Consider the following 26,798-nt stretch of genomic DNA (forward strand, 5'->3'; position numbering starts at 1 on the left):
GAGTAAATACACACTAATATTTTTGACTGTAAATTAATGTTTAGATTATTGTAAAACTTAAATATCATAACTTTGTCAGTCTACAGAAGGAGTGGAGGAATTATCACTTCAGCTCAACACATTCAGTCATTCTGCAAATTTATCATTAGAACATCAGCATTTTTACTCAGTGAGGCATTATGGGTAAAACCTGTGCAATTGCAGATCTATGTTTTGTGTATTTTCAGCTTTTAGTTTGTGTAATTTATTTGTATGTCTTGACATGAATGGGATCCTCAGTTTAGATTGACAATCTTGGTGTTTAAAAAGAAAAAAAACACTAAAACGTAATAAAATCAGTCAGAGAGTTAGTGTATTAATCAGCTGATGTGAGCAGAAGTTGGTGTTTTTTAGCTGTTTTGTAATAAGACGTTTAAATGGATGGAGAGAGCAGTGAGTTTACAGCAGCAGGGTTTTTGTACAGCCATTAAACCTGTTTGTATCACTGTGGATCACTTTTGGTGGAGGAACCAAACTGTCTGTGGGCCGTAAGTAACCTGTTTATTAATGACTGAAATGGAGTGTGTTCAGATTAATGACTGAAATTGAGTGTGTTCAGATTCATGACTGAAATTGAGTGTGTTCAGATTCATGACTGAAATTGAGTGTGTTCAGATTAATTACTGAAATTGAGTGTGTTCATATTAATGACTGAAATGGAGTGTGTTCAGAATAATGACTGAAATGGAGTGTGTTCAGATTCATGTTATAAAGTGTAAAGAATATAGTTTATAGGTTATTTTTCTCAGTGAGATTTTTGTATAACATCATGCTCAAATTTCCCTTATCTTAGAATTTTGAGAAAATGTATCTGATTATAGTGCTTATAGCTAATTATAATTTAAATCTACAAATTATAATTTGAGTTGTTTATTATACTCACTGCATTTAATATCTTACAGACTGAGAGTCCATAAACAGAGTTAAATGTGGAAGCCTAAACTGAATTTACTTAAATGATAAATAATCTGTATTTTAAATGTTGTTTATTCATATGATAAAATAATTTTAATATTTCTGATTATTGATCATACAGTGCAATTAAATTTGAACATCCACTGATCACTGTAATATAAATCATTAGAAATCTAACGTGAAATTATTTGAATTGAATGTGAAATGTTTGTGAGGCTCCACTGAACTCATTTCTGCTCTGTAAGATATAAAGGGAAGTGAAACAGACACAGTGAACTGAAATGAAGCCTGAGTAACTGACAGCTATTCATTCCTCTCTCATCTGTGTGTGTGTCTGTGTGTGTGTGTGTGTGTTTGTGTGTAGGTCTCACCCAGCCCACTGTGACAGTTCTGCCTCCCTCCAGTGTGGACCTGCAGCAGGAGAAGGTCACACTCATGTGTGTGGCCTATAAGGGCTTCCCCTCGGACTGGAGGCTGAGCTGGAAGGTTGATGGGAGCAGCTTGAGCTCGGGGGAGAGCCACAGCACCGCCGTTCTGCACGCGGACGGCCTCTACAGCTGGAGCAGCACGCTGAGCATCCACCCGGAGCAGTGGAGGAACAAGGTGGTGACCTGTGAGGCCTCCAATGACAACCAACCTCCTGTGGTGAGCTCAGTGGACAGAGAGCAGTGCTAAGAGCTGTGAGCTCACACACACTTTACTCAGCTCACCTTCTACTGCTTCACTGTGTGTTACATGTGGCCCACTTTCATAATTTCACGTGCGTTATTAACAGGAGCTCACACACTCCTCAGTTTAAGTCAGCTCTTCTTACTTATCACATAAATATGTGTTAAGTGTGTGTATCACTGCAGTGTCCTGCTTTGAATTATTAATAAAAGCCTTTGAATCAGTAAACACTTTTTCTTTACATTGTTGATTATGCACATCACACACAAATCACCAATGCATCTGTCTCAGTATGTTTGTTTGTTCATGAACCTGATTGTTCATGAGAAAGACGAGGGGCTCCATGTCCTTAGTGCACAATTTACACAAATTATAAATCATGTATATTTATTACCATACTGAGTGTATAGGTATTTACTTTTTAGAGCAATATAATTCATATTATTTTAACAATAACACAGGCTTCAAACTATACCCTTGTACTACATTAACAATCAACAAGACAGAACATAAATTATGGCTGAACAGGCATAACATCTGCTTAATAATAATAATACTAATAATAACAACAACAATAATAATAATAATAATTCAACAATGGGTTTTTATCCCATACTCTCACAGGGAACATTGGGTTCATAACTTTCATATGTGCTGTATTTTGAATGGACTAATCATCACTGAAAATGTGGCTGAGTGGGATTGAAGATGTAAATAATTTTCTTTTCAAATAAATTATGCATATTTTACTTTCCAACCATCTGGTGGTTGAGGACTGGCACAAGGGTTATCAAAATTATTTTAATCTAAACACTTTAACCATGACTATATCTCTGTAGGTTACTCATACTGTACTTAAATAACTACAAACAGCTAAATACACAAAAATAAACTCAGAGTGAGAATGGTTAGTAAAGTTCTCTGTTGCTGTGATCAAATCTCCATGATTTAGCTGGTCACAGTGTCACTGACCAACACCAGCACAAACTCCACACCATGAAGCTGCAGCCATGAGGTGTTCATACTGCAGAGAACAGCAGCACTAAACAGAGAGCTGAAGGACCAGAGCAGAGTAAACTCCCTAACCATCGACACGAGCAGTGGGGCACATACACAGCCAACAGAACAAAGGACACTGTGCCTGACCCATGCCTAACAGACATGCATCAGGCCCTGAAACACCAAAACCAGGAAAGTCCACCACTCAGGTACGGGACTGTTGGAGCTCCACTGCAACCAGCAGGTAGTGAACTGATTGGTGTGAACTGATGCTGTAAACATGTTAGAAACGTAATGTAAGTAGATGAGAGGTGGCATCTCAAATCTCCTTCTCTGAACAGCCCAAATATCTTCAAGAGTAAAACACAAATTTATATCTATATTACATTACAGCAGGGCCAGCTAGTGTAAATGTGACAGTGGGGATAAGCCTTTCCTCTCTTACTGAAATAAGCCTTTAAAATAATGTTCAAATTTTGGCCTCCATCTTGGCTTATTTGCTTCTAGTAAATTTGCTTCTTAAAGTGGATCAGTTTGTACTTTTGAGGACCCATGAAAAACAGCACCACCAACATTTGTAAGAAAAATGACTTTTAAGTTGTAAGAAAAAGAATTTTATGAAGAAGTGAGGCAGATTTCTTTCTAGCCCAAAAGCTGAGAATGTTTTCCACGAATTAATTTCATTTATGTAGTCTTTGTTCATAAATCAAACCTATCTAGGGTCAGTAGATGTATTGAACAGAATTATCATTCACATTTTCTGATATGCTGGAGTTAATGTCAAACACAGGGGGGGGAGAACAGATAAACTCGGATGGATTGAGTAAAAATGAGTGGAGTGATAACAGATAGAACAGGAATGAGTTTGATGATCAGATACTGATTTGTTTTTGTAAAGCTGTGATGTGTTCTGCTGTTACAGTTAGCACCATGACTTTGTAGAAAACTACATAAGTTGTGGACATGATGGACTGTGTGCAGTGTGGTGTGATTATTATTGAGAGATTCGTAATGTGAGTTGTGAGTTAGTATGGTGTGGTTCCTCTCCTCCACAGAGTGTCATTGTATCGTATCACATCCTACAACTCAGCACCTGCAGTCGCTCCCAGCTGCAGCAGTGCAGTCTCTCTACAATCTGACTGAGGGAGGTTTTTGTACGACTCTATAACACTGTGTGAACCAGTAGCCAGTGATGGAATGTTCACTCTGACAGTAGTAATCTCCTGCATCTTCAGTCTGGACTCCACTGATGGTCAGAGTGAAATCAGATCCAGATCCACTGCCACTGAAACGAGCTGGAAAACCTGACTGTAACTGATTTACAAGTTTAATCAGGAGTTTAGGAGCTTCTCCGGGTTTCTGTTGATACCAGTGTAAGCGGTCACCATGTGAGTCCTTGTACACTGCCTGACTGGTTCTACAGTTGATGGTGACTGTTTCTCCTGGAAGAGCAGATTTCACTGCAGGAGTCTGAGTTACTGTGGCTTGACCTCTGCATTCTGAAAAAAAATTATGAATCAGTTTGAATTATTAGTAAGTGAAATATTATAATAGAAACAATAAATGTATTTGTATAAACAGACGATTGTAGAGATAAAATATGAAGCAGTGTCTGACCTTGAGTCCAGAGGATCAGTGTCCAGATGAAGACGGGGATCAAAGTCATGGTAGCTGTGGGTGAAGTTGCTGTAGCAGCAGCTCTCAGTCATGAAGTGTTAAAGTCACAGCGCTATAAACACTCTCAGAGCACTGAAGCATGTGCTGCCAATGCAAAGTGTCCTCTAAGTATGGAAACTCATCTGCCAGTTGTTGCAAATGTGAACCTGAGTATGACAGCATGGAAACTATGTGTTTTTATCTAACTAGAGATCAAATCAGACCAGCAGTAGAGAAATTTTTGAGGGCCTTTAAACACTTATGAGAGAAATAGCATTGAGCCACATATAGAGAAAACAGAACCATGTCTGTAAATATATACAGTACTGTGCAAAGGTCTTAGGCACCCTAATTTTTTTTAGCACAAACTTTGTTATAGATTTTTATTTTATGACTTCTACATTATTGATTGAGTACCAAAACCTTTTAGATTTCCACACATTAGTTTTCCAGCACAAAATTAAATGTTACAGAAAAATGTTTGTATGTCAATAAAGAAAGCAGATTATTACATAAGAGACCACTTTTCAGACAAAACACATAATGAAGGCTCCTGGGTTTTGCTGCAAAAATAAGAAGGAAGTGTGACAGTCAATGTCTCCAGAAGAGCTGTGGCAGTAAATCTTACAGCTGATTTCCTTATAAAACTGCACAAATTGTACCCGAGACTACTATTTTTTTAAAAGCGAACTACTATTTAAAAGCAAAGGATCGTCACACCAAATATTGACTTTGTTTCATTTATTGCCGTTTACTGCTCTTTATAGTAGTTTTTTAATGCAGAAACATTTAATTTCATTGTTTATGAGGGCATATTTGCTCTACAGCATTGCTTTGCATGGGGCTAAGACTTTTGCACAGTACTGTATATAGATATAGATGAATTCTGCCCAAGTCAATATGAACTAATACATTGCTTTGCATAAGTATTCGTCCACCTCGTCCACTTTTACACAATTTGTAGTGTTACAGACTGGATCTGAAATGGACTTTAAATTGGGATTATACGTCATGAATCTACACCAATTAAAGAATAACTGCAATTAAAATGTTATATGATCTTGGGAGAAAACATCTACCATAGAGTACGGTTAAATCCATTCTTAATCATTGAAATAAGCACAAATGACAATGTGCCTAGAGGAGAATGTCCACCAGAAATCAGTGTCCAGGTAAAAAGGACAGGATGCAACTTAGAAGCCAAAGGTAACTTTCAACATGATGCTACCACCACCACACTTCTCTATGGACATGGGATTCTGCCATATTGCATTGTGCCAAGGTCAAAATGTTTTTCCTCATTAGACCAGACAGCCTTTTTCCTCACCTGTGGCGAAGCAGGGTAGAGCTAAATAATATAATATAATATAATATACTATAATATAATATACTATAATATACTATAATATAATATAATATAATATAATATAATATAATATAAAATAAATAGATCATATTTATAAACAGGGAAATATTACCCAACCATCAGAAAGTACACACTGATTCATGGTTCCAATAAGAAAGAGTCAGAGACATGGATACAAATATACAAAAATACAATTCTTTATTTGATCGCTAAATATCACACAAATTAAAAAGTTAATTTTAAAAAAGGTAAAGCCACTCACAAGAACCATTTAAACAGCTGCATAACCCCAGCATAGCCTTCACACATTCTTACATACTAGCAATAATTAAATACTGCAAATTGCATGAACCTAACAAACATAATACAAAACATGCAACACAAAAGCCGCAGGAAGCAGCGCATCACAAAACCGCACCAAAACTAGAAGCCGCACCAAGCAGCACGTCATACAGCCACACCAGAACAAGAGAGCAGTGTCGAAGAATGCCGCCCCACAATCCTAATCAGAAGGTTTAATTTCTAAAATACAGATGAATTCACCTGAACGAATAAAGTACAATCAATCTATTTTACTGTGCACAATGTCGGCATAATATTTAACCCTAACCCATTCACATACTGTCATGTTGCCACTATAGTTGTAATCCTGCCCCATACATGAACACCAAACTCTTCCCACACGCTGATAAAACGCCAAGCTGCAGGAAGAACAAACTAGAGGAAAGCAGCCGGCAATCCACCACATCAGCAAACGTTCCCACAAGGCTAAAACTGTCACCAAAAAGAAGAAACTCACAGTGAGCAATACCAGAACAGGGCAGTCCTCAGACTATGATGCACTCCAGGCTGCATACTAATGCCCCAATATGTATAAGCTCTACAATCACATGGTAATTGAATGGTCCATCCCCACCTCTTATAACCAAAGGGGTGGTAGAGAAAAAAATACTCCACACCACTTAACGTAAAATACAAAATAGCAACTGTGTGACCCACTACACACCTTCACTGAGTCTGCCACAAGCCTTTAGGCAAATTCAAATGGGATTTCATTTGGCCTGCCATTTTTCCATAATTAACTTGTTGGTCTCTAACCATGCTCTCTAACCAAGTCTGGGGTCTTTCAGGAACAGGTGTAATTATATTGAGATCATGTGACATTGATGGACTCCATTCAGCTAATTATGTGACTTGTGATGGGAACTGGTTGCATCAAAAGTAATTTAGGTGTTTCTCAGCAAAGGGGGATGAATATTTATACAAATCACAACTTTTACATTTTTTGTTTGTAAATAAGTTTGCAAACTATATTGATTTCCCCAATATAGTTCAATATTATTGGATATTTTGTGTAGCTTCATGATATTTAGTCCCAACAGGGCCATTTCTGAATATCTGAGGGCCGAAGCAACAACTTTGTCAGGGTCCCCCACTTATGCCAATCATATTATTTTATATGCAATAATGAACAGAATTAATACTTCATTATTTTGGTTGAGGTTTTATAAACAGTTTAATAAATAATAAAAATAAAAACAAGAACAAGAACTATTTACACAAAGGATTAACTCTCTAAACAAGTAAATTAGAATCAATCAATTAATTAATTTGAAATAAAGTGTTAAAATTGAAGTACAGAAGAATATGTATTACAAAGAAATTGTTAAATGACTAAATTGTACAGATAAATAACAAATAAAATAACAAAATAAATACAATAATAAATGACAGTGCATTTTAACACAAAATTTTTTGCTTTTTTGATTTTTTTTAAAGCAAACTTTAGCTAACATTATTTAGACATGACTGTGAGAAATACAGTAAAGTTGAATTTAGCTTAAATATGTACCTGCATCAAATTCAGTTGGTTCTAATGCTGACGACACCCCAAAATATTTCCTTATAGCACCTGAAAAATGATTCTTATGTCACATGCTTTCATAACAACTTCCAGAATTCCATGCCACAACCAAACACCTGTATTGAACTCCATTTCCCAGCAGCACAACGAACTACAAACTCCACCACATTATCAGTCACACAACCCACTTCCCAGATCACGGTCACCCAATTACTAACTCAGCACACCTGTTTCTAACCATACGCTCCATTTAAATACTGAACATATTCATGCATTCAGTGCAAAGGCTTGCTCCTAGCTTAACACTAACAGTGATTCTAAGCCTATTGTCTCCCAGAGTAATTCTATAGTGACTATGTTCCTTTTTATGTACTTTCATTTCGTGTTTTGCCTTTATTTCAGACTGTTTGCCGGCCCTTTGTATTTTTTGAATATTCTTGATTACGTTTTTGGATTTGCCCTTTGCTGTTTTCTGTTCATCAATAAAACCTGCATTTGCCTCCAGTATTAACCTCATTCCTGATAATGACATTAGGCTACTTAGCATGGTAAAGGTTTGAAATAAGGAAAATGATTTCTTCAGTGGTTGTGACCATCTGAGTTGCTGTAGTTCTGGAAATAACAGTAGATGATTGACGTTTTGACCACCTGAGCATTGAATAGATTACAGTCAGCAGTCTGTTGTTGCTATAGCTAATAGTAATGATCTAGCAACTTAACATTCATTAGAATAACACTTCTTACTCTAGATACTAGACAATTGGCTGTAGTTTTAGTTACATCAACAGGTGTATGCAAGAAAACAGACAAATAGACTAACAGCAATTAACTAATGTTAATTTCTTACCAGTCATTTGGCTCAGTTTTTCATCTTTTACTTTTTACTTTCAAAGTATTTCCACCCCCAGATAGATATGAATGCTTCATCATCGCTGTTTCTTTGTGATCTTCTGATATTAGTTATGGTAGATACCTAATTTAGTTACTTTGCAGTTTATAGTCTTTTCACACCTCAAGGGAGCCCCCTGCAACTGCCTAATAACAAACATTTTTGCCAAATGACAGTAAAGTGTGCTATTCTTGTTTATATATATATATATATATATATATATATATATATATATATATTTCAAAACTCATGGGGACCCCTGGTGGTCTAGGGCCCCTAATTGACTGTTTATATGGCTTATAGGAAGAAATGGCCCTGGATATGCCTTTCCTCTCTTTCACTGAAAAAATGACATAAAAATAAGGTTTCATTTTTGGCATCCACATTTCTTTTAACAAAAGGAACAAAGAACAACAGCACCACCAACAGCTGTAAGAAAATTACACAGAATTCTATGAAGTGAGGCTGGGGCTGATTTCTTTCTCGACCATACTGGATATTTCCACAAATTAAATTCATTCACATATGCTTTGTTCATAAATCCAACTTGATGAATGTTAATGATAGGGTGGTTAGATGAACAGTATATTAGCTTAAAAGCAGAATTAATTTTTATTTTCTGATATGCGGGAAGTGATGTCACATCACTATGTAATCAGTGCGCCTTAATTTGAAACTAGTCCCTTCCCTAAAAAATTGGTCAGTGATCCATGGCCATTAAACACCACAGTGAGCCAGTGTGTCCAAACATCAGGCAGAAACTAGCACTTATTATTTACCTAATCTTAGGACAACATGAAACCTAACTATGAGGGAAACTGAACTGTATGAAAACCCACAGTATAGATGGAAGATTTCTAATGTGAGTTGTGAGTTAGTGTGGTGTGGTTCCTCTCCTCCACAGAGTGTCATTGTGTCGTATCACATCCTACAACTCAGCACCTGCAGTCGCTCCCAGCTGCAGCAGTGCAGTCTCTCTACAATCCGACTGAGGGAGGTTTTTGTATGACTCTATAACACTGTGTGTACACACCACCACTGTGGTGACTCTGACAGTAGTAATCTCCTGCATCTTCAGTCTGGACTCCACTGATGGTCAGAGTGAAATCAGATCCAGATCCACTGCCACTTTAACGAGCTGGAAAACCTGACTGTAACTGATTCACATATTTAATCAGTAGTTTAGGAGCTTCTCCAGGTTTCTGCTGATACCAGTGTAAGCGGTCACCAGTTGAGTCCTTGTACACTGCCTGACTGATTCTACAGTTGATGGTGACTGTTTCTCCTGGAAGAGCAGATTTCACTGCAGGAGTCTGAGTTACTGTGGCTTGACCTCTGCATTCTGAAAAACATTTTTAATGTAGCATTAATTATAAGTAACTGAAATATTATAGTTATAAGTGTATTTGTATAAACAGATAATTGTAGAGATATAATATGAAGCAGTGTCTGACCTTGAGTCCAGAGGATCAGTGTCCAGATGAAGACGGGGATCAAAGTCATGGTAGCTGTGGGTGAAGTTGCTGTAGCAGCAGCTCTGAGTCATGAAGTGTTAAAGTCACAGCGCTATAAACACTCCCAGAGCACTGAAGCATATGCTGCCAATGCAAAGTGTCCTCTAATTAATGAAAAACCTTTACCACATTCCCCCAATCTTACTGTAATTCTCACACTACTACAGAGATATTGTGTGAATTTTGCTTCTGGGGTCAGATGGAGATTTTCTGGAAAATACTTTTTTAGTGAATTATAGAGAGAAGGTTAAAATCAAACTGATCAAAAGATCATGAGATATTCCTTTTTATTTCATTTTTGTTTCAGTCCAAAAGAATTCAATATCCACTTTAAACCATGCCTAGTAGTCTCAGGTGGTATCAGTGGTGTAGTTATTCTGAATAAAGCTTCAATGTGGAAAGCGGGTCTCCTTTTAGTGAAGTGTCTTTTGCCGCGTTCACAACTGCCATTAGCATGCGTCCTGGGTGATCGGATTATAAGTGGACAGTGCTAAGTACAGATGTGAATGGGGTCGAATGTGTCTTGTAGATGCATTGTGATCCATTCACTCAAACCACATTCGAAGGTGCTCTGGGATGCATATAGCTACATCACATTTGTACTGTGAATGCAAATGCGTCTCGAAGCGTCCCATACAGCAACGAAGGGCCAACTAATTGTCTGTGTCATTGCCCTAGCCAGAAAGTCTATAATCATTGTGAAAATGTTTGTTTGTAAATCTCATGTTAATAGCAGGTGTGAACAGGGCCTCTGTCAGCGATTTGGAACAGCACCTTTAACAGCAGGTCGAGTGCAGCACTGTGTGTTGTGCTTGAGTGAGTTTGGCTGAAGAACCATGAACATCTGCTGAAAGTGTTGATCTATTCTGGGACTCAAAGTTGTTCATGCAAATGTGTGTCTGTGTTCCACTGAGTAAATCTGATGCTTTAGGTACTTCTGGGTGAGGAGGTTCGTTTTCACTTCTTATTTCTCTGATTGGTCAGAATTTGCATAAAACCATTAAAAAATCTAACGTATTCCAATAAAATACATTAAAGAACAAACTGACTCAAGAGAAAATATAAAAAAATTGTGTTATGTTTTTAAAAAATAAAAGAAGAAGAAGGACCCAGAAACTAGGACCTAATCTAAGAACATTTAGAATGAGTTCTAAAAAAAAACAAAGAATCACATATCAAGGCTGTAATAGAGTCCTATTCAAGAACAGAATCTGAGTATGAGCAGAGCAGGTAATGTACTACACACACCCTAATCCCTTCTTAACACTAGCTGTGGATTGAGAACACAGGGCTGTCTGTCAGCCAGCTTTGTAGCCTGTTATTCACAGAAATGAATGAGGTTGTTACGCCCAGTGCATGAAGACATGACTGTGAAATCTACAGAAAACAGTGGAAATTACAGCTGTCACTCAAATCTCCTGATGACCTTTACTGACGTTCTCAATCTCCTCTCTTTATAACAGAGGGAGGAGAAAGAGCTCTAATTGATATTTAATCTTTATTCAGTCTTGATCATGTAGTGATGGGTCTGTCAGCATCATCACGGCCCAGAGACAACAGACTGCCCCAAGTTAATCATGACTTAACTAGTAAGCAGCTAGTTCCAGGAATGTTGTATATGACTTTCAGCCACTTCTGAAGGTCGTGACTATGCAAAATTGATGGAACATAAGATATGTTTTAATCACTTTTATATCTCTTTGGATAAAAGCAATAAATCAGTAAATTAAAAATCAAGGATGAAAAAAAAAAACTTTAACTGGATGGGAAATATGTGAACATCTTACTGAACTGAAAGCAGGTGTAACTAATCAAAGTTACAATATGTCCATACATAAATGTACACAAGTGTGTAAAAATGAAAGGTGAATGACTTGAACTAAAATTAGAGAGCAGGACGTGTATTATTTCAATGTGGTCTCATACAATGTCACGAAAATTAGTGGTTATGGTTAGGATTAGGGGCAGGCTAGTGTTCATACGTTTTCTTATAAACTTCATTCATATAAAACTGAATGAAATCTAATTACTTTTCCTCATAAAGACTCAGAATCCTAATAACACATACACATAATTACACAGAAGAACTCAAAGTGCACTAGGAGTACAACAGAACAGAACGACAGGTGAGACAAACTGGCCACGAAACTTCTGTAATGACAGGAACAGATAGAAAAAAATGGTCAAGGATCATGGATAAAGCGGGTCATCAGCTGGAGAAATCAGATCTTATTAGAGCTGTGCCTCCACGCTATATGTCTCCTGACTCAGCACCAGCAGACAGGAGGGAGACCTGAACCACAGGATGAAACAGGAAGTAGAAGTACACTCTCCCAAGCATATTTTCATTTACAGCATTTGGCAGATACTCTTATCCAGTGTCACTTACAGAAGTAGAAGTGCTTTGTAGTCTCCATAAAAAAACACATCCTCAGGGTCTAATAAAATATTAGGAAGCTAAATTCCTGTTAAAGAGGAGTTAGTATTAGTACAGCAACACAACAACAGTACACGATGAGGTTTTTAATTAGTGCTCATTTTAGTGCTTGGTGATTGAAGGGAGTTGGTCTTTGTTTGAAGATAGACAGTGACTCAGCTGTTCAGTCAGCCAGAGGAAGTTCATTCCACCACCTGGGGGCCAGGACAGAGAAGAGTCTTGATGCAATATAAGGAGAGAAGGTTAGTTAGTTTTCTAGAGCTACCTAGAGTCTGCTTGTCTAGTCAGATGTGTAACCCAAGAATCTTCTCCATAGGGATCACAAAATCTAGACATGAGGATGCATCTCTAGGGATATACAGCAGCTCAGTCTTGCTGAGATATAAATGGATGACGATAGGTAGGGCAGGGAGAAAACGGGGGAAGATACAAAGTAATAATGTGAAAAGTAGAGCATGGTAATGCTAATATCTAGAGCTGATGAAGGATGGATGAAGTCCAGGTCCAAAAAAATTTACACTATTGTGTGTTAGAGGGCAGCTGTTAAAGGAGGAGCTACACCAGTGACTGAGCCAGAATCTGGAGCAGGGCCAGAGTGTGACCTGAAACACACACAAGACAGACAAAGAGAATGAGCCTGCAACTAGATTCATAACAGTAACTGATATCAGGTCAGAATCAGAGACTGTAATGGGGGAAAGATTAGTGATAGAGACGGAAAAAAATATTATCCACCAAACAGTTTCAGTTATGACAAATAGCACCTCAGCAAACTAAAAAAACAAATTATCTTAAAGTAGTGGATGTGATGGACTGTATGCAGTGTGGTGTGATTATTATTGAGAGATTTCTAATGTGAGTTGTGAGTTAGTGTGGTGTGGTTCCTCTCCTCCACAGAGTGTCATTGTGTCGTATCACATCCTCCAACTCAGCACCTGCAGTCGCTCCCAGCTGCAGCAGTGCAGTCTCTCTACAATCTGACTGAGGGAGGTTTTTGTACGACTCTATAACACTGTGTGAACACACCAACACTGTGGTGACTCTGACAGTAGTAATCTCCTGCATCTTCAGTCTGGACTCCACTGATGGTCAGAGTGAAATCAGATCCAGATCCACTGCCACTGAAACGAGCTGGAAAACCTGACTGTAACTGATTTACGTATTTAATCAGGAGTTTAGTAGCTTCTCCAGGTTTCTGCTGATACCAGTTTAACTCCTCACCAGTTGAGTCCTTGTACACTGCCTGACTGGTTCTACAGTTGATGGTGACTGTTTCTCCTGGAAGAGCAGATTTCACTGCAGGAGTCTGAGTTACTGTGGCTTGACCTCTGCATTCTGTAAAAATATATTTAATGTAGCATTAATTATAAGTTAAATATAATAATAAAAACAATAAGTGTATGTGTATGAACAGATCTTTTGAGTGATATAATATGAAGCAGTGTCTGACCTTGAGTCCAGAGGATCAGTGTCCAGATGAAGACGGGGATCAAAGTCATGGTAGCTGTGGGTGAAGTTGCTGTAGCAGCAGCTCTCGGTCATGAAGTGTTAAAGTCACAGCGCTATAAACACTCCCAGAGCACTGAAGCATGTGCTGCCAATGCAAAGTGTCCTCTAAGTATGGAAACACCTTTACCACATTCCCCCAATCTTACTGTAATTCTGAATCTACTACAGAGTTATTGTGTGAATTTTGCTTCTGGGGTCAGATGGAGCTTTTCTGGAAAATACTTTTAGGTCTAAGATGCATAAATAAGTGAATTAGAGAGAGAAGCTTAAACTTTGACTGGTTGGTGTTTGTACTGAATGTTAATGAGTTTCTCACTGTAGTGGATTTATGGTGGAAGAAGCAGCATCAGTGTTGGCAGTGAGTAAATACACACTAATATTTTTGAATGTAAATTAATGTTTAGATTATTGTAGGACTTAAATATCATATCATAACTTTCTATCAGTCTTCAGAAGGAGTGGAGGATTTATTCTCACTTTAGCTCAACACATTCAGTAATTTATTGCAAATTAATCATTAGTGCACCAGTATTTTTATTCAGTGAGGCATTATGGGTAAAACCTGTGCAATTGCACATCTACCTTTTGTGAATTTTCAGCTTTTATTTTGTGTAATTTATCTGTATGTCTTACACACTAGCTGCATGCTCAGTTTAGATTGACAATCTTAGTGAACAAAAAAAAACCAAAAAAAAAAAACCACTAAAACGTAATAAAACAGTCAGAGAGTTAGTGTATTAATCAGCTGATGTGAACAGAAGTTGGCTTTTTTTAGCTGTTTTGTAATAAGAAGTTTAAATGGATGGAGAGAGCAGTGAGTTTACAGCAGCAGGGTTTTTGTACAGCCACTAAACCTGTTTGTATCACTGTGGTGGACTTTTGGTGGAGGAACCAAACTGTCTGTGGGCCGTAAGTAACCTGTTTATTAATGACTGAGATGGAGTGTGTTCAGATTAATGACTGAAATTAGGCATGTTCAGAATAATGACTGAAATGGAGTGTGTTCATATTAATGACTGAAATTGAGTGTGTTCAGAATAATGACTGAAATGGAGTGTGTTCTGAGTCGTGTTATAAAGTGTAAATAATATCGTTCATAGTTATTTTCTTTTTCTTCACATCCAATCAGTGAGATGTCATTTTTGTATAAGACAGTCCTGTTTCTCAAATTTTCCTTATTTTCGAAGTTTGAGAAAATGTCTTTGACTATAGTGCTAATAACTAATTATAATTTAAATCTAAAAACAAAATAGATATCAGTGTTTGTGCATATTACTATGAATTTTTTGTTGATTTATACTAACTACATTTAATATCTTCAAGACTGTGAGTCCATAAACAGAATTAAATGTGGAAGCCTAAACTGAATTTACTTAAATGGCAAATAATCTCTATTGTAAATGCTGTTTAATCAGATTATCAAATAAATGTAATATTTTTGTTTATTGAATATCCAATATAATTTAATTTTATTGTCCACCAATCACCGAAATATTTATTATTGTGACTCTAAAAGATTTAAAAGTATTTGAATTGAATGTGAAAGGTTTTTGATGCTCCACTGAACTCATTTCTGCTCTGTAAGATATAAAGGGAAGTGAAACACACACAAAGAGCTGAAACGAAGCCTCAGTGAATGACAGCTGTCCATTCCTGTCTCATCTGTGTTTGTGTGTGTGTGTGTGTGTGTATGTGTGTGTGTGTGTCTGTGTGTGTGTGCGCGTGTGTGCAGGTCTCACCCAGCCCACTGTGACAGTTCTGCCTCCCTCCAGTGTGGACCTGCAGCAGGAGAAGGTCACACTCATGTGTGTGGCCTATAAGGGCTTCCCCTCGGACTGGAGGCTGAGCTGGAAGGTTGATGGGAGCAGCTTGAGCTCGGGGGAGAGCCACAGCACCGCCGTTCTGCACGCGGACGGCCTCTACAGCTGGAGCAGCACGCTGAGCATCCACCCGGAGCAGTGGAGGAACAAGGTGGTGACCTGTGAGGCCTCCAATGACAACCAACCTCCTGTGGTGAGCTCAGTAGACAGAGAGCAGTGCCAAGAGCTGTGAGCTCACACACACTTTACTCAGCTCACCTTCTACTGCTTCACTGTGTGTTCACTGTGTGGCCCACTTTCATAATTTCAAGTGCGTTATTAACGGGAGCTCACACACTCCTCAGTTTAAATCAGCTCTTCTTCTTCATTATCACCTAAATATGTGTTAAGTGTGTGTATCACTGCAATGTTCTGCTTTGAATTATTAATAAAAGCCTTTGAATCAGTAAACACTTTTTCTTTACATTGTTGATTATGCACATCACACACAAATCACCAATGCATCTGTCTCAGTATATTATACAACCTGATTGTTCATGAGAAAGAATAATAATAATAATAATAATAATAATAATGTTTGGTTTTACACCATACTGTCACTGGAGAATATAACTATATAACCTTTGGCTATATAATTTTCTAAGCGTCCTGTATTTTGAAATGTCTTCAGCCTGAACTAGTCAAGATAAAGCATCTACACTGAGGATGTGGTTGAGTGGGAATGAAGTTGTAAAGCATTTATGTTTAAAAGAGAGTATGGGAATAGTTTTATATAATATTATGGGAAAGTTCATGTTACTTTCACCCATCTGCTAGTTAGGGACTGGTGTGATGCTTATGGAAATTCTGTTACACCTACTGTATTAATCACAACTGTACCCCTGTATGTTACACATACTGAACTGAAATAAATATTCAGTTGCAAAAAAATCATTCCCAGATAGCAAGCTGACATCGATCCATTGTTGATTTTTCATCAGAATCATCATTTTGGTTGAGATCGGAATTTCTATATCAGATCAACTTTGAACTGTTATTGAAAGCTGACAGCTTGTAATGTTGAACAAAGTGACATTGAAGTAAAATCTATTTATACTTCACCGTGAAATACAGCGACATGCGCACTGACTTGGAGTTGACCACGAAATCACGACGACCGTGAATATAACGTTTTGTAGTCTTCCAGAGGTCATTTTGGATCTGGAAAGAACCGGTGTGCCTTTGTGTCCGGAGCCATCCTTGTTGTTATATCAGGTAAGGAAAGGATTAAATTCATATTACAGTATCGCAAAAGTACAGTGTTTGAGTGATTGATTCTCCCAAATTAAAATATTAGCAAATAGTTTTAAAGCATTTAATTTATATCCTGCTTTATGTGTAAATTTTACTGTTATAACTGCTAGCCAACTTTGGTGAGTCTGGGGTTCCATTATTCATTATTCTTCAATTCTATATGCTAAGATTGTGTATTCACAGTGTAGCTGTTGAAATTATTCAACAGACCCATTTGGGTCTGAGTCCACCATTTACTGTTAGTCGACCATATGCAGGCTTTATGCAGCTCTTTGCGCTGGCTAGATATGTACATAATGGTAAGGATGATGGCACATACATTTTGAAGTTTATGGTGTTTTGGAAAGTTTTACCCTTGAAATAATACTGTAAGTAGAAATAGGTAAATTCGCTAATGCTGTTAGCATTAGTAAATAAATTGCTGCAGGTACCATTAGCTAGCTCATATTAGTTAGCTAACGTTAGCTATTAACAACTGTAGGTGGACTTTTGTGTTTGTCAGAGCCGTCCGCGTACTTTAGTGTGGTAATATTCATGTTTCTGCCTTACATAAATACATATGGGCTGTGTTGTTATGGTATTTCGGACAGATTTTTTTTTGTGTGTTAACAGTGGTAACCCTTTCTCCCACCCGCCCGCCTCGAACACACGCATGCGAGAGCACCCAAACTTAGACAGATCTGTAAAAGTATGCCCCATTGGGTTTTTTCTGGCTACAGCTCTGGTGTTTGTACTAGCTAAATGTTAGTATATGATGATAATACATAAACGAGGTAGTTGGTGGTGGTGGGAAGTTTTACCTTTGAAATAATGCTGTAAGAAGAAATAGATAAACTCGCTAATGTTAGTGTGGCGGACGAGTGCAGTACAGGTTTTAACACGACTACGCCACCTGGGGGATTTTCACCCAGGAAATAGAAATAAACCCTAAAGATTATTATTAGGTCACACAGGTTCGCTTCTCTTTTAAAAACAAAAGGTAGGCAGGAAACGTAGGGATCGTATAAAAATACAAACGTTGACGCAGCCACCACCACCCGTGGAACCCCAGCTCCTGAAAGAAAATCAAAAACAAAATAGATAAATCTTATAACAGAAATGAAATTACAATATACAAATATTCAAAAAAAAGGAAGAAAAACAAACAGGGAACTGCACATTACTCAAATCGACCGCCAAACTGTCAAGCCCCGAGCGAAGCAAGATCTGTTTGCTACAAAACAGCTTTAACTCACATACCTGAAAGGAGGGCAGTCATCAACTCCACTATTTGAACCGAAGGAGACACGCACAGATGAAAAGACAAGCTAGGATGCAACAAACGAATCATTAATACCACATGAACAGTAATTGGAAGGGTCAGCGAGCTGCTACGTGCTAACAGCACATACCTGAAACCATCGTCAATAAACAGAACGGGGAGGATCCGGGCGTGACGCATCACAGGCTGCAACCAACCCGCTCTAAAATAGGAAGCACTCGTCACTAATTGGTGGTCACAAGTGTCAATCACCACCACTTACCTCATTCAATTCAATTAAATTCAATTTTATTTGTATAGCGCTTTTAACAATGGACATTGTCACAAAGCAGCTTTACAGAAATAAATGGATTCACAAAAATATATTGTAAATATTTAAATTTATCACTGTGAATTTATCCCTAATGAGCAAGCCAGTGGCGACGGTGGCAAGGAAAAACTCCCCGAGATGATATGAGGAAGAAACCTTGAGAGGAACCAGGCTCAAAAGGGAACCCATCCTCATCTGGGTGCAACGGATAGTGCAATTATAAATAAATCCCTTCTATTGTGTACTATATGGACAAATAGTGCAATTGTGCAACCAATAAATTCATCACAGTATTTGCAAGAGGTCCGGCTGGTTAAAATCTATCCACTGTCCACTGATGGAGTCCTGAGTACGAAGCTGCTCGTGGCAACTGCAGCCCCAAAGCCACTACAGCAATCGCAGTCCCAAGCCATTACAGTACAGCTCCCCATATGTGATCCCCAAGCCATCTCCACAGCCCCCAGGTGGCACCATCCCCAGCAATCCAAACAGTTCTTCAGGCAGTCCATATGGGGCCACCCCCAGCAGCAGCGAGCGAACTCAACCGATGAGAACTCCAACCAGAAGTAGGGCATCAGGATGGGTCAGGCAGCGAGGAGGAGCAGAAGGGGTCAGGATCACTGGCATCACTGGCATCTCAGAAGTAGCATGTGTAGCTCGACAGAGAGTGAGGGAGAGAGAGAGATGGAGAGAAAGGAAGAGATTGTTAGGTGAGCTTTTGTCCTCTAATGGTTAAGCACGATGTACTTTGCATGCAGAGTGCAAGCAGGGACTCCGGCAAGACTAGCTATGACAGCATAACTGAAAGGGAGAGCCAGAAGCTAACACAGACATGAGGGCACCCTGGGACATAAGGCAGCCAGCCACTCCACCGTCGACAAACCTGAGTGAACGTGTGAGAGTGGGGGGGCGACAGCATCCAAACATCCCATTTCACCACAACACTCTATGCCTGTGAAACCCTCCAGACCTGCCCCTGTACCTAAGAAAACTATTCACAAAAGGCTTGACTAAACAAATATGTTTTCAGCCTAGACTTAAACACTGAGACTGTGTCTGAGCCCCGAACACTAAGTGGAAGGCTGTTCCATAACTGTGGGGCTTTGTATGAGAAAGCTGTCACATTCATACTGTCACAATCCACCCCCAGCTTCTGCATCGTCGCCCCAACGATGAACTAAACAAAAACCTACCCTCTAAACCTTCAGTCCCAAGGACGGAGCCAAGCAACAGCTGTACTACCCACTATACTAGACACTGTACCTGCCCCAAACGATCGTGGGAGATGATGTTCATTAGAGTGCTGCCCAGCCGTACTCCTTCCAGTCCTCACCACACTCTCACCCTTCACGGCAGAACTTAAAGGAGGATTCATTACCGGCTGCCCATGCACCTCTGCCTCAGGAATTTCTTCTACTCCCTGGGCTTCACCAGACCCCTGAGGGACAGACTGGACAATACTCCAAGGTGCTTGCCCACTACTAACCTGCGGTGTTTCAGGCACCAAGACAAACAAATCTCCCTCCTCCGACTCCTCTTCCCGAGGCCGCACAGGTTCCACTAAGGGAATGTCCTGCAATAGGGGGGAGGGGTTCCTGCCAATCTGAGGTTTCAGCAAGGATCGGTGCACATGTTTTAACTTACCTAAATCTGTGGTGGGGGCAATAGTATACACCACACCCCCTTCCTTGGGTACCTTCACGATCTGATACACCACTGAGCTCCACAGGTCGTGGATTTTATGTCGACCTCTCACGCTATAGTCGCGGAGATATACCAACTGACCCTCCTTCAGTGGTGATTCTCGTACCTGCAGATCATGCCTGGCCTTTCGGCGATCGGCCGCGGCCCCCAACCGCTCACGAACACCCTCAAAAGCCACCTGCAACCGATCCTGATGCTCCAGGACCCACTGATGAACACTACCTGCCAGTGGTTCCTCGACTCTACCAAGCAGGAAGTCGACTGGAAGTCTAGGCTCCTGCCCGAACATCAAAAAATAAGGGCATTCCCCTGTAGCTTGATGAGGAGTAGTGTTATAGGCAAAAAGTACCTGGGGAAGACAAGATGGCCAATCCCCCTTCTTTGACACAGGCAAGGTGCGCAAAAGATTATGCAACGTTCGGTTGGAACGTTCGCACTGGCCGTTTCCAGCAGGGTGGTATGGAGTAGTGCGCGACTTCTCAACTCCGTACAAGCAACACAGCTGCTGAATGAGGGCTGACTCAAAATTACGGCCTTGGTCCGAATGGATACGACCAGGCACCCCAAATTTACAGAACCATTCAACCACAAGAACGTGTGCCACCGTCTCAGCTTGTTGGTTTCTGGTAGGTACGGCCAAGGTGTATTTGGAGAAAATATCGGTCATGACCAACACATTCTCAAAACCAGAACGTGAGGGCTCCAACACAGTGAAATCCAAGGCCAGAATCTCATTTGGCCGTGCAGCCAACAGATGTCCCATGAAGCTAACAGGGGCGGACGGAACACCCTTGGCACACTGGCACCTCTCACACTCATGGCACCAGCGGGCAATATCCGAAGACATCCCCGGCCAATAACATCGCTGCCACACCAACTGAGTGGTGCGCTCCACCCCCTGGTGCCCAGGCTGTTGGTGCAGTTGTGTCAACACCTCCGACTTCATGGCTGCAGGCAATAGCACTTGGAGGACCTCCTCTCCACCATCCGGGCGAAAAACCCGACGATAAAGCACCCCCTCGTTCTCCACCAGGCGATCCCACTGCCGAAACAAAATCATAGCAGACCGGGAGAGTTTCTTACCCTCCTCAGAGCTGGGTGGCGTTTTCCGCCTCCAAAACACCAACAGCTCCCCGATAACTGAATCGGCCCGCTGCTGAGCACACATATCACTGATTGAATAACCAGGAAATGATACAATTTGGTTCACCTGAGTCACCAATCCACCTTGAGCAGCTTGACGCAACGCAACTGGAACAGCTGCACCCGGGCACAAATCCTGAACTTCTTCCACCACAGGGAGATTTTGGCATGACAAGGCATCAGCATTGCGGTTGCTCTTACCTGACCTATATTTAAGCTCAAAATCAAAGGCTGCCAACTGGGCAGCCCAGCGCTGTTCCATGGCACCTGACTTAGCTGAGGTCAGGTAGCTAAGAGGATTATTATCAGTGTAGACTACACACTTATGCCCCAGTAGGTATTCCCGGAACTTCTCAGGCATGGCCCACTTGAGAGCAAGAAACTCCAGCTTTATAGAACTGTAGTTAGATGTATTGCGCTCAGTGGGCCTAAGACCTCAGCTACCATAAGCTATGGGACGCACGTTACCTTGTTGCTCTTGTGAAAGAACTGCCCCTAGTCCCCCATGACTGGCGTCCACCTCCAAGATAAAAGGAAGTGAAAAGTCGGCATAGGCAAGCACAGGGGCTGTGGTAAGTCTACTCTTTAACTCTTCAAAGCTACTCTGACACTCAGTAGACCAGGCTTCAGCAAACTCACGGGACCCATACTTTAACCGCTTCGGGGTTGCCAGCTCCGCCGCCAGCCTGTGAAGGGGAGCAGCTAGCCTCGCAAACCCCTCCACAAAACGTCTGTAGTAGCTAGCAAACACAAAAAATGACCGCAACCCCTCAACACTGGTTGGCCGAGGCCACTGTGAAACTGCCTCAATCTTACCTGGGTCGGTGGAGACCCCTTCTGAAGAAATCACATGACCCAAGTACTGCACTTCACGTTTAAAGAAGGCACACTTGGACAACTTGGCCTTCAAACCTTCCCTAAGTAACCGGCTTAAGACTACCTCCATCCGAGCTAGATGTTGATCAACTGAAGAGGAAAACACAACAATGTCATCCAGGTACAAGAGAAGAGACTGGCACTGTTGGTCCCCAAACAACCGTTCCATTAAACGTTGGAAGGTGCTGGGGGCATTGCAAAGCCCAAACAGCATCCTGTTCCATTCAAAGAGCCCGAAAGGAGTACAAAAAGCAGTCTTGGGTCTATCTGCCTCACTAACAGGGACCTGATTGTACCCGCTGGCAAGGTCCATGGTAGAAAACCAACGTGCCCCTGCCAGCGAGTCCAGTGTCTCCTCAATACGGGGTAGAGGGAAGGCATCCTTCCTGGTCTTAGAATTTAAATGACGGTAGTCTACACACATGCGTAGGCTACCGTCCTTCTTTTTGACCAGGACGATGGGCGAAGCATAAGGGCTACAGCTCTTTCTAATTATCTGGGCCTCAAGCAGTTGGATAATGTGTGCCTTCACTACCTCATACTCAGATGGAGGAATGCGCCTATACCACTGCCGCACAGGGACCTCATCTAGCAAGGGGATGTCATGGGAAATGAGACGAGTGCATCTCAAATCCCCATCGTATATAGAAAACACAGACGAATACTTATCCAGTAATGCCCTCACCTTACCTTGTTCTTCCAATGACAACACAGACAAATCAATAGCCCTGATCTGTTCTTGTACAGACGGGAACGCCTGCATGACTTGTGTACTCACCCTAGCCGAAACCACCTGAACTTCAGTGACCTCTGGGGGTAAGCTAACCACATAAACATGGTTAACAGTGCCTACGACCGTGCTAGCATACATCACTACATCTATCGTGCCCACATTAACCACAGGCACATAGGCTGTACCACGGTCCACCTGTACTAGAGCAGGAGATGCCAACAACCCTGATGGAAGACCAGAATCTAATCAGGACATTCATTCCCAAGACTCCAGGAACCAATGCTGTAACCAATGGCACGACCTAAGCTGTTCCTGACCTAAGCTGTTCCTGACCCCAAGACCCAAAATTCCGAGGAACAAAAACAAATCGATCCGTCGCTGATGCGCCAGTACCAGCAAGTGGGGGATCTACAACTGCAGAAATGGGAGCATTAGATGGACCAGGCTGTGCAATTGGCACTTGCTCCTGTCGCAATCTTTCGTTATCTGCCCTTAATTGGGCTACCAATTCCCTCAACTCACGTAGTTCATCGTCCATAATTACAAACCACACAATCACTTACCACCACTGATGAAAATACAAGACTCAGAGGGTCTACTCTTCACACCAACCTACAAAGTGAAAAACTGCTGCTGTCCAGTTTCTGCAAAAGAAAATAGAACACAGAATATCCAAAACACAAAACCAACACATACGATACCCACGTCTCTGCACTACACAATAGAGAGTCCTGCGGACTACGCCAGAATGTGGCAGACGAGTGCTGTACAGGTTTTAACACGACTACGCCACCTGGGGGATTTTCACCCAGGAAATAGAAATAAACCCTAAAGATTATTATTAGGTCACACAGGTACGCTTCTCTTTTAAAAACAAAAGGTAGGCAGAAAACGTAGGGATCGTATAAAATTACAAAATTAATTCACAATGAATTCAACAAGATAAAAAAAATTGCTTAAAATAATCACAATGATAAAGTGCCACTCCTAGCAGCTCACTCTCAAATAACAGTCCAATAAACTAAGACAGACCAACTTACAGGACTGAGGTTACCCACAGGAGTGATCACCAGCCCTATTTATCCAAAAAACACACTTCCACACACCCCACCGTGCACTCAGATCACACACCCAAACACTTCAAAAGTGTCACACGGCAAACGTTGACGCAGCCACCACCACCCGTGGAACCCCAGCTCCTGAAAGAAAATCAAAAACAAAATAGATAAATCTTATAACAGAAATGAAATTACAATATACAAATATTCAAAAAAAAGGAAGAAAAACAAACTCAGTTCAAACTACGAGGAAAACAAAACTCGTAAGGAGCGGCCGCGTAGTCTGTACGCCAGCTCCTATAATCAAATAGACGATCCTCCGCCCCGAGATAAAACAAAGAAATTAAATAAACCAAAAATAAAAAAAGAAAGAAACCAGACAGCAGCAGCAGTCCCCTTTTATTAGTTGCGAAGTAACAGCGTTCTTGCAGCGCGGTAGCAAAAACGACAGCGTAGCAACAATAATCGCCAAGAACGAAAGGGAGAATCCTGCGGCAAATACGAATAACAAAACAGTGTTACCAATTACATGATCACCCACTAAAATACCCCACTCGTAACCACATGTGAGACACTTACCAACAAGGACAAATGTGCTTTATGATCCGTTCACAGGCCAGGATACACAGCCTTCATATAACCCGCTGCTAAACTAAAGTACAGGGAACTGCACATTACTCAAACCGACCGCCAAACTGTCAAGCCCCAAGCGAAGCTAGATCTGTTTGCTACAAAACAGCTTTAACTCACCTACCGGAAAGGAGGGCAGTCATCAAATCCAATACTTGAAACAACCGAAGGAGACACGCACAGATGAAAAGACAAGCTAGGATGCAACAAACAAATCATTAATGCCACATAAACAGTAATTGGAAGGGTCAGTGAGCTGCTACGTGCTAACAGCACATACCTGAAACCATCGTCAATAAACAGAACGGGGAGGATCCGGACGTGACGCATCACAGGCTGCAACCAACCCACTCTAAAATAGGAAGCACTCGTCACTAATTGGTGGTCACAGGTGTGAATCACCACCACTTACCTGATTCATACTGTCACATATGCAAAATTCATGGAACATAAGATATGTTTTAATCACTTTTATATCTCTTAGGATAAAAGCAATAAATCAGTAAATTAAAAAATCAAGGATAAAAAAAAAACTTTAACTGGATGGGAAATATGTGAACATCTTACTGAACTGAAAGCAGGTGTAACTAATCAAAGTTACAATATGTCCATACATAAATGTACACAAGTGTGTAAAAATGAAAGGTGAATGACTTGAGCTAAAAGTAGAGAGCAGGATGTGTATTATTTCAGTGTGGTCTCATACAGTGTCACAAAAATTAGTGGCTATGGTTAGGATTAGGGGCAGGCTAGTGTTGATACGTTTTCTTACAAACTTCTTTCATATAAAACTGAATGAAATCTAATTACTTTTCCTCATAAAGACTCAGAATCTTAATAACATACACATAGTTACACAGAAGAACTCAAAGTGCACTAGGAGTACAACAGAACAGGACAACAGGTGAGACAAACTGGACACGAAACTTCTGTAATGACAGGAACAGATAGAAATGGTAATGCTGATATCTAGAGCTGATGAAGGATGGATGAAGACCTGGTCCAAAAAAGTTTACACTATTGTGTGTTAGAGGGCAGCTGTTAAAGGACAGGAGGAGCTACACCAGTGACTGAGCCAGAATCTGTAGCAGGGCCAGAGTGTGACCTGAAACACACACAAGACAGATACAGAGATTGAGGCTGCAACTAGATTAATAACAGTGACTGATATCAGGTCAGAATCGGAGACTGTAATGGGGGCAGGATTAGTGATAGAGACTGAAAAAAAAAATTATCCACCAAACAGTTTCAGTTATGACAAATAGCACCTCAGCAAACTAAAAAAACAAATTATCTTAAAGTAGTGGATTTGATGGACTGTGTGCAGTGTGGTGTGATGATTATTGAGAGATTTCTAATGTGAGTTGTGAGTTAGTGTGGTGAGGTTCCTCTCCTCCACAGAGTGTCATTGTATCGTATCACATCCTCCAACTCAGCACCTGCAGTCGCTCCCAGCTGCAGCAGTGCAGTCTCTCTACAATCTGACTGAGGGAGGTTTTTGTACGACTCTATAACACTGTGTGAACCAGTAGCCAGTGATGGAATGGTAACTCTGACAGTAGTAATCTCCTGCATCTTCAGTCTGGACTCCACTGATGGTCAGAGTGAAATCAGATCCAGATCCACTGCCACTGAAACGAGCTGGAAAACCTGACTGTAACTGATTCACATATTTAATCAGGAGTTTAGGAGCTTCTCCAGGTTTCTGCTGATACCAGTGTAACCACTGACCAGATGAGTCCTTGTACACTGCCTGACTGGTTCTACAGTTGATGGTGACTGTTTCTCCTGGAAGAGCAGATTTCACTGCAGGAGTCTGAGTTACTGTGACTTGACCTCTGCATTCTGTAAAAATATATTTAATGTAGCATTAATTATAAGTTAAATATAATAATAAAAACAATAAGTGTATTTGTATGAACAGATAATTGTAGAGATAAAATATGAAGCAGTGTCTGACCTTGAGTCCAGAAGATCAGTGTCCAGATGAAGACGGGGATCAAAGTCATGGTAGCTGTGGGTGAAGTTGCTGTAGCAGCAGCTCTGAGTCATGAAGTGTTAAAGTCACAGCGCTATAAACACTCCCAGAGCACTGAAGCATGTGCTGGCAATG

The 26,798-nt window shown here is 40.5% G+C and overlaps 4 gene segments (V, D, J or C); 2 read left to right on the forward strand and 2 right to left on the reverse strand.

Moving 5' to 3' along the window:
- The first annotated feature begins 179 nt into the window (after nt 1-179).
- Nucleotides 180-1,851, forward strand: LOC113547145 (Ig kappa-b4 chain C region-like). The segment is given in 3 exon segments: nt 180-183; nt 438-527; nt 1,319-1,851. Coding segments are annotated over 3 exon segments (405 nt in total).
- Nucleotides 1,852-3,099: 1,248 nt separating this feature from the next.
- On the reverse strand, nt 3,100-4,564 carry LOC113547144 (immunoglobulin kappa variable 6D-21-like). The segment is given in 2 exon segments: nt 3,100-4,121; nt 4,240-4,564. Coding segments are annotated over 2 exon segments (420 nt in total).
- Nucleotides 4,565-13,108: 8,544 nt separating this feature from the next.
- Nucleotides 13,109-13,866, reverse strand: LOC128318829 (immunoglobulin kappa variable 6D-21-like). The segment is given in 2 exon segments: nt 13,109-13,683; nt 13,799-13,866. Coding segments are annotated over 2 exon segments (414 nt in total).
- Nucleotides 13,867-14,408: 542 nt separating this feature from the next.
- Nucleotides 14,409-16,127, forward strand: LOC128318741 (Ig kappa-b4 chain C region-like). The segment is given in 3 exon segments: nt 14,409-14,412; nt 14,677-14,766; nt 15,590-16,127. Coding segments are annotated over 3 exon segments (414 nt in total).
- Nucleotides 16,128-26,798: the final 10,671 nt, after the last annotated feature.

The sequence above is a fragment of the Pangasianodon hypophthalmus genome, chromosome 9 (genome assembly GCF_027358585.1).
Source record: "Pangasianodon hypophthalmus isolate fPanHyp1 chromosome 9, fPanHyp1.pri, whole genome shotgun sequence".
NCBI lineage: Eukaryota > Metazoa > Chordata > Actinopteri > Siluriformes > Pangasiidae > Pangasianodon > Pangasianodon hypophthalmus.